This window comes from Piliocolobus tephrosceles, chromosome X (assembly GCF_002776525.5).
Source record: "Piliocolobus tephrosceles isolate RC106 chromosome X, ASM277652v3, whole genome shotgun sequence".
NCBI lineage: Eukaryota > Metazoa > Chordata > Mammalia > Primates > Cercopithecidae > Piliocolobus > Piliocolobus tephrosceles.
In genome coordinates, this window is record NC_045455.1 from 90,921,128 (window position 1) to 90,935,264 (window position 14,137).

At 39.5% G+C, this 14,137-nt stretch overlaps 1 protein-coding gene across 2 annotated transcripts in view; it reads right to left on the reverse strand.

Annotated features, from left to right (window-relative positions):
* RNF17 (ring finger protein 17) overlaps nucleotides 1–12,646 on the reverse strand; it is a 114,586-nt gene extending 101,940 nt beyond the window's left edge. The window contains exons 1-3 of one of the 2 annotated variants that reach the window (XM_026454202.2): nucleotides 12,482–12,640; nucleotides 9,528–9,622; nucleotides 1,938–2,029 (exon numbers count right to left, since the gene is read on the reverse strand). In XM_026454202.2, coding sequence (XP_026309987.1) covers nucleotides 1,938–2,029; nucleotides 9,528–9,622; nucleotides 12,482–12,611 — 317 coding nt within the window. In that variant the 5' untranslated portion in view covers nucleotides 12,612–12,640. Of the gene's footprint in view, nucleotides 1–1,937; nucleotides 2,030–9,527; nucleotides 9,623–12,481 lie in introns of both variants that reach the window. The other variant, XM_026454201.1, reaches the window with a different exon arrangement.
* Between the last annotated feature and the right edge of the window lie 1,491 nt (nucleotides 12,647–14,137).

Consider the following 14,137-nt stretch of genomic DNA (forward strand, 5'->3'; position numbering starts at 1 on the left):
CTTGAGAAAAAAAAGATGTGGCAACATTGGGTTGGTCTTAACACATAACAATAATTGGCTACAGCTGAGTAGGAGCTGCCTCCTTCGGAGGGGGTGAGCCCTCATCATCTACCATAATCCTCACCACTCATTGTTTAAACTCAGTTGATCTCACCCAATAAAAGTTATCTGCTTAATTCGTGTAGATGTTCAAATTTGGGAACCCTAAATTTGATAAAACGGCTACTCCATGGGGACTCATATGATGAGCCAGAACGATTCTACAAGATTTATTCTAATAACTCGACACAGATCTCATGGAGGAAGTGACCAGTGGCATAGGAGTTGGGAGCAGTACCGGTATTCAATACATCTAGGTTTACATTCTGGTTCTGTGAATGACCAGCTGTCAGACTTTAGCTAAGTGGTTTTACCACCCAAGAAAACGGCTACAACCATTCTTTTGTTTTTTTTTTCTAAGTACTCATTTAAGTCTGGAAAGAGAAGCTACAGTGGTAATGGGAAGTGCCAGGAATTCTAGACTGAATAATTTTGAATTTTAATTGAATGCTTAATGAACAACTATAGCGTTAAGGAAGAGTCTGACAAGGAGCTACACAAAAGAACATGTGAATTAAATAAGGCAGCAGAAATGAAGATAGGTTATGGATATAGGAGATACTATGGAAGTCAGAATCTGCAGGAGGTAAAATGAATGCAATAGAAGGAACTGGGGTAATCTATAAATACTTGGCGCCATTAACAAAATTGGAAAGTTCCACGAGATTCTTCCTTGAAAGAATCCTATTTTTTATTTCTTGCATTGTCTACTTACCACATTAAATATGCTTTAAAAAGTTAAGTTATATACAAATTATCATCTGAGTACAGTTCCAGGAAATTGATCAGAAGATCCTTTAACACTTAAAAAGCTGCAAAAATCAAACATGTACTGTAATAAACATTACATGTTTACTCTGTGTCCCAAACCAGAGATGTAAAGAGGAATAAAATGTGGTCCATTCTTTTAAAGGGGCTTACAGACTAGCAGGGAAAGACATGCAGAAGCATTAATAATTAGGTGATATAATCAGTAACATAGGTACTCATCTCTAGCTGGGTGTATTTTTAAAAAATTACTAATTCAAAAAGAGAATCTATTAATGCATACACATGTAAAGGTTTATACAAGAATGGGAAAATGAATGAAAGAACCCCAAAGGTATTATTTTTTCCTTTTATAAATCACTTCTCAAACCAACCCTTCACAAAGTCTTCCATTGTGCTATACTTGCACTACTTTTAAGAATCAAGACAAGCTGGGTGCAGTGGCTCATGGCTGTAATCCCAGCACTTTGAGAGGCTGAGGCAGAAGAATCACTTAAAGTCAGGAGTTTGAGACCAGCTTGGGCAACACAATGAGACTCCACGTGCACAAAAAAATTTTAAAACTGGCTGTGCATGGTAGTGCATGCCTGCAGTCCTAGATACTCCAGAGGCTGAGGTGAGAGGCTAGCCTGAGCCCAGGAGTCTGAGGCAGCAGTGAGCCATGATCAAAACCACTGCACTCCAGCCTGGGTGACAGAGTGAGACCCTGTCTCTAAAAAAACTTAGAATTCTAAAAATTTTTAAAAAGAATCAAGAGAGAACTAAGTTACTTTCTTTTCTCTATAACTCCCTTTCATCCAGCACAAGTAACTTTAGCCAGTATACTCTCAGCCTTTCTTGATGTGGTAATCATCAACATTCTTTCTTTCTTTAAGTAAGGACAAACAAATGTTTCTTCTTTAAAGAGCTGGAGTCTCCATTCCACTGACAGCTAAGATGAAGTATGAACTTAAAGAGCATTCCATAAACAGTAGGTTAGAAATACAGATTTAAGAATGACATTTTATCAATAATTCCAAAACTATTTCAGTAACACATTTAATACTCAAATAAGTACACACGGAACATACGTTTTAGGCTGCCGTTTTTCCATTACGGAGTCTTCTTTAACATATCCAGCCACTGGATAGCAGCCTTGTCTAGTATTTACAGCTGTAGCAACCTTAGGACAAAATAAGGGTTTAAAAAAAACAAAGAAAGTCATCCAATAAATTCTGTTTATCCAGAACCTAAACAATTATTTAAGTGTGCTGTTCATAAAGTTAATGATAACCTTAAGATCTTGAAATCCCCTGTAAATTAAGGAGAAAATTATGCTTATATGAGGTTTTGACCCATTTTAATTTTTGGAAGCAATCAGGAATTAGTTAATTAAGCTTAGTCGATTAATAATCAATTATTAATTTTTAGTTAATTGACCAAAACACTTCATTCTACCATAACTCTAAAGCAAATACTAGCTATGCTTTCGATTTTACTTTAAAAATTTTAGGCCAGGCATGAGGGCTCACGCTTGTAATCCTGGCACTTTGGGAGGCCGAGGTGGGTGGATCACCTGAGATCAGGAATTCAACACCAGCCTGGCCAACATGGCAAAACCCTGTCTCCACAAAAAATACAAAACTTAGCCAGGCATGGTGGCGGGCGCCTGTACTCCCAGCTACTCGGGAGGCTGAGGCAGGAGAATCACTTGAACCTGGAGGGGCAGGGTACGGAGGTTGCAGTGAGCTGAGATTGCACCACTGCACTCCAGCCTGGGTGAAAGAGCTAGACTCTACTTCAAAAAAAAGTAATAAAAATTGGTAATATATGTTCAAAACTCTAAAATATTTAAAACTTTTTTTTTATTGAGACGGAGTCTCGCTCTGTCTTCAGAAGGCAGTAGTTCTTTTGTTTGTTTGTTTTTGAGATGGCGTCTCGCTCTGTCACCCAGGCTGGAGCGCAGTGGCGTGATCTCGGCTCACTGCAAGCTCCGCCTCCCGGATTCATGCCATTCTCCTGCCTCAGCCTTCCGAGTAGGTGGGACTACAGGCGCCCGCCACTGTGCCCAGCTAATTTTTTTGTATTTTTAGTAGAGATGGGGTTTCACCGTGTTAGCCAGGATGGTCTTGATCTCCTGACCTCGTGATTCGCCCATCTCAGCCTCCCAAAGTGCTGGGATTACAGGCTTGAGCGCCCGGCCAATTTAAAACTTTTTTAATCATGTGGTTCAATAGAATTCCTAAAGTCCACTGTGACCCACAGACACTAGATGAAGAAAAATCCCTGCTCGAGACAGTGTTCAAGTAAAATGCAGTTAGAAATGGAAGAAACTTGGATAGTTCATGGTTGACTTTTTTCTGAGAACAGTTTTGTTATGTTCATTTATTTGAGGTCCTGTGGTCTCTGATTTTTTTCCACATATTTTAAAAGCCACTCAGATCATGAACTGATACCTGAAAGAAAAATGAAGTAAGCAGAAGGAAATGCAACATCATTCTTTGGGTGCCTAAGTCCTATATACTGGGCAAACTATCTCATTGAAACCTCACAATACAATACAAGAAAGAAAGGAAAGGAAATTGAAGTAAAGCTGAAGTATGTCCTTTATCTTCACTCAATAAATTAAAGGATAAGCCACGATGTTAAACTATCTTTTTCTTTCTTTAAAATGTTAGATTCAGGGGGTACGTGTACAGGTTTGTGGCAAGGGTGTAGGGCATGATGCTAAGGTCTGGGCTTCTGTTGATCCCATGACCCAAACAGTGAGCACAGAACCCAACAGAAGGTTTTTCTGCCCTTGCCTTCCTTCCTCTCTCCAGCAGTCCCCAGTGTCTATTGTTTCCATGTTTATGTCCATGTATGGCCCATGTTTAGCTCCCACTTGTAAGTGAAAATGTGGTACTTGATTTTCTGTTTCTGCATTAATTTGCTTAGGATAATGGCCCTCAGCTGCATTCATGTTGCTGTAAACGACATTATTTCATTCTTTTTAATGGCTGCATAGTATTCTGTGGTGTATATGTACAACATTTTCTTTATTCAACCCACCAATGATGGGACACGTAGGCTGATTCCATGTATTTGCTATTGTGAATGATATTGTGAGAACCATATGAGTACAGGTATCTTTTTGGTAGAATGATTTATTTTCCTTTGGGTATATACCCAGTAATGGAAGTGCTGAGTCAAATGGTTGTTCTATTGGTTCTTTGAGAAATCTCCAAACTGCTTTCCACAGGGGCTGATTTGCATTCCCATCAACAGTCTATAAGCATTCTCTTTTCTCCACAACCTTGACAACATCTGTTAGTTTTCGACTTTTTAATAATAGCCATTCTGCTGTGAGATGGTATCTCATTGTGGTTTTGATTTGCATTTCTCTGATAAGTGATGTGAGCATTTTTTCATATTTGTTGTCTGCTTGTAGTCTTTTAAGAAGTGTCTGTTCATGTCCTTTAGCCCACTTTTTAATGGGGTTATCTGTTTCTTTTCCTGTTATTTAGGAAAATTTAACAAGAAAACTATAAGCTCTAAGTAAAGAAAACCTTAAAAAAAAAATCGCACCTGGCTAGAGGTCATAAAACAAGAACAAAAAAAATGGAGAATCATACCAGGTTCCTGGAGACAAAGACTGAATGTCCTAACATCATCTAACACGAAATTAATACAATTCTAAAATACATATAGAAAAATATACTGTACAAAAACTGCAAAAACTTTAACATATAATTCACCATAAATTTATTCCACCAATTAATAAGACTATTATAATGCTACTGTAATAATTAAAACACTAGATGCTAGCATAATAAACCAGTAGAACAAAGCCTTGAAACAGACCCAACTCTCTATGAGAACTTCATATAGAATATAAGTGGGATTTCAATTAAATGGAAGAAGGATTACTCAATAAAAGGTATGACAAAATCAGCCAATCATTCTGAAGAATAAAGGTATACCCACACCTTACATCACATAAAATATAAAATAATTAAACACATACCTCCCTCCCTTTTTTTTTTCTTCAGATGGAGTTGCGCTCTTGTTGCCCAGGCTGGAGTGCAACAGTGTGATCTCGGCTCACTGCAACCTCCGCCTCCTGGGTTCAAGCGATTCTCTTGCCTCAGCCTCCCAAGTATCTGGGATTACAGGCATGCATGACCATGCCCAGCTAATTTGGTATTTTTAGTAGAGATGGGGTTTCTCCATGTTGGTCAGGCTGTTCTCGACTCCCGACCTCATGTGATCCACCCACCTCAGCCTCCCAAAGTGCTGGGATTACAGGCATGAGCTTGGCCAACATACACTTTTTTAAAAAAACGTTAAGTATTGAAGATACATATATAACTTTGAGTTAGGAAGGTCTGCCTAGTCAGAAAAAAAAAAAAAAAAAAGCCCACCAGGAATTCATGAAGCAGGGGTAAAAATGACTAGTTAAGAAACATTTCCGAATGGCTAAATGCAATAAAATCAAAAGTGAGAGGCTGGGAGAAAATCGTTACACAGGATGAAATGTTTACATTGCTATCACATAAAGTACTCTCACAACTTAGGAAAAAGACAGGCTGGATACAGTGGTTAACACCTGTCATCTCAGCATGTTGGGAGGCTAAAGCAGGACCAGCCTAGGCGACATAGCAAGGACCCAGCCCAGCCTAGGCAACATAGCAAGGATCCACCTCTTCCAAAAACAAAAACAAAACAATTATCTGGGTGCAGTGGTACTACTACTGGTGCAGTAGTAGTCCCAGCTACTACTGGGCTGGCTGAGGTAGGAGGACTGCTTCAGCTGGAGAGGTTGAGGTTACAGTGAGCTGTGATCACATCACTGCACTCCAGTCTGGGCAACAGAGCAAGACCCTGTCTCCAGAAAAAGCAAACAACAAACAAGTTAGGAAAAAGAAAATTCAAAAGGAAAAGATCCAAAGGACCTGAAAAGATCTGTTAAAGATCTACACAGAAAAGGCACTGATAAGTCAAACATACGAAAAGTTGCTCAACTTCATTGGTCATGAGGGAATTACAATTTACAACAAGGAAACAGCCATTTTTTTCACATCAAATTGCCAAAACACTAAAACAAATATAACAAGCCCAAAATATGAATTTATTTTGGAGTTAGAAATTATAGAATCTACTGATGGAGGTGAGGCTGAGGAATTGTACAGAATTATAGTGAAAAATTTTTTAAACTAAATGTTTATCAAAAAAGAGATTAGTTAAGAAAATTATAGTGTTTATTTTCATGAGAATAGATGAATGTTGCTAAAAGAAACACAGTAGACTATTAATTGTTATAGTCTCCCATTTTTGTGAAATATACATCTTTGGTGGGGAAGAGCATGTTCTTTCAAGGTTTCAAGTACTATGTACTTAAAACCATCGACTTGTGGCCATGTATTATTAATTTGGTTACTTTTAACAAATCTCACTGAACCGAATGGTATTTTGAGTCCCTTTTCCCAAAAAATTGGGGTTTAACAACTTAATTTCTATATACCTCCTAGTTCATTACACTTTGGCTTAGCATTTCATAATAAGAGGTTAATGCTATTATCAGAGGATTTGATGCAGGACATTTCTTCCAGATAGTTCAGGAAAGTATTGAATACAACTGATTTAAAAGATTTTAAGTAAAAACTGCAGAAAGACTCTTACCTTGCAACATATATAATAAAGGTTTTCTTTTACCCCTATAGCTTGTCATTTAAATTTTATTTATGATGGTGTTTTGCCTGCTTTTGTTGCTCGTAAATGAAAAACTCTGCTCAAATTTAACAAGCATTTATTCTACAGTTTCTGATTTCTATTTGATACGCTTAGCAATGCTTTCCTATCCAAGATTATACAATTATCTGTATTTCTTTCTAGTTTATATTTCTAATTGTTATATTATTAATATTTCCAATCATGGGATTTTAGTATATGTTAATTATCTATTGATTGGATGATTTATCCTTTCTTCATGGCCCAATGTATTTTAGACTCAGGTCCAAAAGTTAACAAAATGCCAGTATTTCTAAAACAGCACCTAGGTATAATCCTATCCTTGAATAAAATCTGTCATTTTGCTGTGCAAAATTATAAAAAGATTAACCATTAACATCAATCAATAGCAGAGAAGGGATGTTATCAAAAACCATTCAACGATCAAAAATAAAGACTGTCAAATAAAAGGACATTCGCCCAAACTCAGAAATAAGAACAAAAGAATACCTACTAATCTTGAATGGATTTTAGGCTTACGTTTGAAGTAAACAGCATTACCTAGGCGTTCGAAGTTAAAGATGAATTATAAGTCTAATGTGAATACAGGAATCTAAATCTTACTTTTTTGGGGAAAATACCTCATTCAAATGTAATAAACTACATTCCTCAAATATTCCATAAATTCAGACTTCACTTAATTTAAACTAGATTCTTCCATTCTCTGAATACCATATTCCAAATAAATATTAGGTAATAATACAAATCTAAAGTTTAAAAAGAGTGGTAACAATTTCAGGAAGGTTTCCTGAATGACTTCTTTTAATAGGGCCCAGCTCACCAGTGTGTCTCAAGAATGTGAATATAGTCACTTATCAATTACCTGGGCTAACAGTAGGTGGGTGAGGGGATGAGGGAATAAGAATGAAAGATGGGACAGGTCACTTATCTCTAAAAGTAAAAGGTTCTTAGAACAAAACTAGTCAATGATACAAAACAGATTTATCACAACTTTAAAATCAAAATTAGTATTTGAAACACACTATAAACACTCCTACACATTATCCAAAATCCCAAAAATAATACAAGTATAATGATTTAAGAATATTAAATGTGAAATCATTTGCCACGTCTTTTTTTTTTTTTTAATATTAGAACAGGACAATATGGACACAGACAGTTCTAGCTGCCTCCTCCTTTCCTTTCCCTTCACTTATTCTTCACCCACAAGACTGAATCCATCAGGGATCTACCACCGCAACCACAGGAGGAGGGTTCACTTCGTCTTAACCATACAGCCAGCCATGTCTAAGGAGCCCCATGTCAAAAAAAAAAAGGAAGAGGTTAGGAATTTCCCACAAAACAGGCAGCTTCTAATATGTAATTTTTGGTTGCAATTTAAACTTTCATTAATTACAATATATGGTTTGGGTTTTTTTTAACCATATTTAAGCTGCAAGCCAGTTGATTCAAACCTAAACAAGGAAGGGTTATTTTAGTAGCTAGAAGCTTGGAGAGAACTTTTACATAACTCAGATTTGATTCTTAGCAATCCTAGGAGGTAAGACAGTATTATATCCACTTCACAAATGAGGAAACCCAGCCTAGACTGACAGAATGAGAACTGCATTCTAGGTCTCATGCCTCCATAGGGTCTGCCACACTTCCACAGAAAACAAATGATACAAAGCCTTATCATCTGATTTATCCAGTAAAACATTAACAATTTACAGCTTGGCCGGGCGCGGTGGCTCATGCCTGTAATCCCAGCACTTTGGGAGGCCAAGGTGGGTGGATCACGAGGTCAGGAGATCGAGACCATCCTGGCTAACACGGTGAAACCCCCTCTCTACTAAAATACTAAAAATTAGCCACGTGTGGTGGCGCACACCTGTAGTCCCAGCTAATCAGGAGGCTGAGACAGGAGAATCACTTGAACCTGGGAGGTGGAGGTTGCAGTGAGCCAAGATTGCGTCACTGCACTCCAGCCTGGGGGACAGAGTGAGACTCCGACTCAAAAAAAAAAAATAAAAAAAAAAAAAGAATTTACAGCTTGAGTCAACTTTCCAGGAACATACTATATAAACTGAACTACACTTATAAGTGTATTAAATGAATAGGAGATCAAGTAAATTGCATCTTACATCCTTAATTTGATCTCATGCTTATGGACAGATTTTAGTTTTAATGGAATTGGTTTTTAGTGCTTCTGAAGTAAAAATTTTAGGCAGTTTTGCTTCTCTACCTTGTTATAGAATGGCATCTCCACAAATGTATATTTGATGACATACAAAGGTTGAGGGGCAGGCAGAGTTCAAAATTTGCTGCATGGATTGGTGGGTAAAACAGAGGCTAGGGTTTTTAAAGGAATATACACCATTAAAATAAACAAAAGACATAATTTTCCACAGAAGTCACCAAAGAATCAAAATATGTAGGCCGATAAGTGTATGACTTTAGCCTTTTATTTTTCGTGGTCACTTTAAACAATTATAAAATGGATAGAAAAAGTTTCATCTTTTGTTAGGTTTCTTTGCTTAAAGATTCAGCAGCAAAATCCAAGTTTTTAGTTTTTTGTTTTGTTTTTTTTTTTGAGACGGAGTCTTGCTCTGTCGCCAGACTGGAGCGCAGTGGTGCAATCCTAGCTCACTGCAGCCTCCACCTTCCAGGTTCAAGCGATTCTCCTGCTTCAGGCTACCAAGTAGCTGGAACTACAGGTGTGCGCCACCAGGCCCAGCTAATTTTTGTATTTTAAATAGAGACGGGTTTCCCCATGTTGGCCAGGATGGTCTCGATGTCTTGATCTCCTGATCTGCCCGCCTCAGCCTCCAGAAGTGCTGGGGTTACAGGTGGCAGCCACCATGCCCAGCCAAGCTTTTAATTTCTAACTAGAAGCATGTTTTACTACTGTAGTATTTTTACCATTAACATTAGGTTGTGGTATGTTTCATCTGAAAAATTATAAAACTTACCTCACAATCAGGGCATACAATTGTGGTGCATTCTTCAGTCATTAACAAGCATAGTTCACAAAAAGCATGTCCACATTGAAGTTCACAGTGGTGACCTATTCATGAAATTCTTAATTATTATTTTGATGACTATTATTATTGCAACAGGGTCTTGCTCTGTTGCCCAGGCTGGAGTGCACTGGCACCAGCTCACTGCAGCCTCCACCTCTGGGGCTCAAGGGATCCTCCTACTTCAGCTTCCCAAGTAGCTGGGATTACAGGTGTGTCCCAAGACACCTGGCTAATTTTACTGATGAAATTCTATCGTGATTAAACTGCCCACGGTGTGTTAATGTTGAATGGGCAATACTGATCAAAGGGAAATTCAAAGAGGATCCTACTGTACAGGAAAAGATACCTACTATAGTTTGAAATGGTTGACTTATTGAATATAAATCAGAAGTAACCAACTATTCAGGTCAGGAGGAAGAAAAATCAAGAAGAAAAACCAAGAAGAGCTATGTAATAGCAACTGCATTAATTCAGATAGCTATTTTGTACCTAGAATACTTTGAATCTGCCATATCTTATAATTATACAAAGTGCTCTGACACATTTTATTTGTCACTTGTAAATATCACAGTTAAGTGGGCTAGAGATGAAACAGCATTTTGGAGATTTGGTTAACTAAATGGTATAATCCAGACTCCAATCTAGTTCTGTTTCCAAGTCTAACATTCTTTCTGACTGACCATACTGCCATCTACTACTTTATATTTCCCATCCTGTGAAGAGGTCAAGAAGGGCCAAAACGGTGGCCAAAATGAGACACTGGCAAGACTGTGCTCTAAGAATTACTTAAGACATTGGCAAGGCCAGAAGCCAGATGCTACTATTATCACACACCCACAACTCACATTTTCACAAACTTAGCATTTATGAAAGGAAATACCATAACTTGATTGAAAACCTAATATCATGATTAAATGCTCTAAGAATTTGAAGTTTATAATAAACAACATTTGTTTTAGCTACATAATTTCAAAAGGCTGTCATTTTTTAAGTTTTGCAAGAAAACAAAAAGGGAAAAAAGCTAGATAAAAATCAGTCATCTTTTACTAGCAAAATAATTACCGAGTTCTTGCTGAATTATAATAATTGCATTAATTTTATTTATTCATTCATTCATTCATTCTGAGACGGACCACGATCTCGGTTCACTGCCAACTCCGCCTCCTGAGTTCATGCGCTTCTCCTGCCTCGGCCTCCGGAGTAGCTGAGATCACAGGTGTGCGCCAGCAGGCCTAGCTAATTTTTTTGTATTTTTAGTAAAGATGGGGTTTCCCCATGTTACCCAGGGTGGTCTTGATCTCCTGACCTCAAGTGATCCACCCACCTAGGCCTCCCAAAGTGCTGGAACTACAGGCGTGAGCCACTGTGCCCGGCCTCGCATTTATTTTCTTTTTAAAAAAACTTTACAAGTTTCCCACCCAACTGAAATACCTGAAACTTGCTTACACCATGGTACATTTTAAAGCCCTATTTAACTTCCGGAGATAACATCGCCAAAGAAATAAAAACACTTATCTGTTACTATAAAATTTCTGATACTGAGTAACTCAAAATAACTTGTGGTATATTACACCTTAAAAAGCACTTTCAGGATTCTATACACATAACCACTACTTTTCCAACTTAGTTTTTCAAAGCATTATAATACTAATGTATGAAAGAAGTACTCATTTTAAAAGGTTGTGTTCTAGAACTTTATTCCATAATTCTAATTTCATTCAAAAATGGAGATTTTCTACGTAACAGTAGCAGTGATCTAAACCCCAAGTAGGAGAAACTTGGTTCTCCACTGAAATCACAACTTTTTCTGCAGAGGCTCACATCTCAGAGTCTATCTTGACAAGAATCAGAAAACCGATCGAATGACCCTAACTTTTCAAGTGTAAACAATTACACCAGGTAATATGAATTTTCAGTAGCTCCAGGTATTTTAAGTTACATTAAAATAACTTGAACCAGCTGGGCGCGGTGGCTCACGCCTGTAATCCCAGCACTTTGGGAGGCCGAGACTGGCGGATCACCAGATCAGGAGATCAAGACCATCCTGGCTAACACAGTGAAACCCTGTCTCTACTAAATATACAAAAAATTAGCTGGGTGTAGTGGCGGGAGTCTGTACTCCCAGCTATTCGGGAGGCTGAGGCAGGAGAAAGGCGTGAACCCGGGAGGAGCAGCTTTCAGTGAGCAGAGATTGCGCCACTGCACTCCAGCATGGGTGACAGAGCAAAACTCCGTCTCAAAGAAAAAAAAAACTAATAAAAAAATAAATAACTTGAACCTGTGATCACTTGAGTAGATTACAGATGAACAGACCAATAGTAATGCAGTGTATTTTTCCCTTCACGTATAAAGATACACACACACACACACACACACACACACACAACACAAGGTGAACAAACAGTGCTTTAGGCCAATGTGAGCCATAATGTAAAAAACAAACAAACAAAACCCCACAGAAACAAAAAAATGCTAACAACAAAATCCAAAACCATTTCACAGTGGTCTACTTATTACTGCTACAACAAAAACTACACAAGAAAATCAACTTTCATTCCTTCTTCATGACAAAACAACGGGCTACAATTTACGTCTACTTTTGCATGAACCCGCTAACCTGCCGTGTGAGGGGTAGATTAAAGCCACCCAGGCCCCCATCCTCCCGGCTGGAGGGTCGATGAGGCCTGGATGGGGTAGTGGAGAAAGCCGTGAAAGGTGCCAGGTGCCGTCCTAATCAACCCACACACCGCCCTTTTGGGGCAGCTGCAGGAGGCCTGTGACGCAGTTTCCGGGACACCAGGATTGGATGCAGCTGAGCAAGCCTCACGCGCCCACCAGCCCACCTGGCCCCCAGCCCGCCCTCCAGGCTGCCTCCCAGCTAGGTGGGCCCTTGGGTTCCTCACCGGATGCTCTGGATACCCTCCTTCCACAGCTGGTGCACTGGATTTCAGCGACACCCCAGTGCTGACTCTTCCTCCCCATCCGCTGGTAGGCAGACCGGGAAGGCCCAGGCTTCGAAGGCTCTGCCGCCATCGCTGTCTTCTTCTTCTGGAACAACCGCCGAGTGCTAGTCCCGGCAGCCCTCGCGGCAGCAACCAATCATTGGAGGGCAGCACCTGCAGCTAGCCAAACAGTGGGCCGGGAGATTAAAGCCCGCCCCCAAGCTTGCTCCTGATGGGGCTGGGGCTGTTTTCCGTTATCCTGGGAGGTACCACTCCTAGAAGGGGCGCCTTGTGGCCGTTAAGGGCAGTTTACTTTTATATTCTACCCAGAGTCACCACTTTAGCGCCTTTAGTCATCACAAATTAAAATGTCGCATATTATTACTTACATTGTGAGTGACTTTATAAATAATAATCATCTGTATTGAAGCAGTCCCCTTTGCCTATTATGTGTCAGGGCCAGAAGCCCTAAACCTGTGTGCTGGGGTCATCCAGGGCTTGGCTAATAGGAGCTGGAGTGGAGAAGCTAATCAGTAGCCATTGCTGGGGTAGATGCAGTGAACGCTTTCAAATTAAGGAGTGCTCATCATTAGTAACTGCTGTCGAGCCTAGTAACATACAAGGCAGAGTGCCGAGAGTGGTTGGGGATGCTAAGAATTTATGAACTAACAGGTTTCTGCTTGAGAGGTATATAACTCCATTTTAAAAAACCCAGTAACTTCCGCCAAAATAGCTAAGTGTTATACGCCTGACGTGTATCAGAGATAATAAGAATAACTGCCTTCTGGGCCGGGCACGGTGGCTTACGCCTGTAATCCCAGCCCTTTGGGAGGCCCAGGCAGGCGGATCATGAGGTCAGGATATCAAGACCATCCTGGCTAACATGGTGAAACCCCGTCTCTACTAAAAATAAAAATAAAAATAAAAATTAGCCAGGAGTGGCGGTGGGCGCCTGTAGTCCCAGCTACTCGGGAGGCTGAGGCAGGAGAATGGCGTGAACCCGGGAGGCGGAGCTTGCAGTGAGCTGAGATCGCGCCACTGCACTCCAGCCTGGGCCACAGAGCGAGACTCCGTCTCAAAAACAAACAAACAAACAAAAGGATTACTGCCTTCTGAAGAAAAGAAGTCAGTATGGTCTACGGTGGTATGAAAAGTCTTCCTAGAGGATATAGGGTTTGCACTAGACCTTACAACCTAGGTAGTACTTACAGGAGTAAACAAGAAATAAGGGATTCGAAGAATAAAGAACACATCAGCGAGGGAAGGTAAATGTGAGGGAAGGTAGATGGAAGACACAGTGGCTTCTTGAGAATTTAAAGACCATTTAGCCAGAGTATGAGTTTCCTTAAAGTAAGCTTCTTTGGAGAGGTATGTCAGGGAAGAATTTCAGAGAACCTCGAGTATCAGGCTGAGGAGTTTGAACTTTACTCTTTAAGCAGTAGAGTGCATGACACCTTTTGTGAGCAAGGAACGAAGTAATCTGGTAGAAAGGTGGCAGGTGTATTTCAAACAAAACGCCTGGAGGTGGCACAGTTGCCTTTTGCTGCTAAGAATAAAGCCTGCCCATATTCCTCATTTTCTTTTTTCTTTTTCTTTTTTTCTTTTATTTTTTAAGAC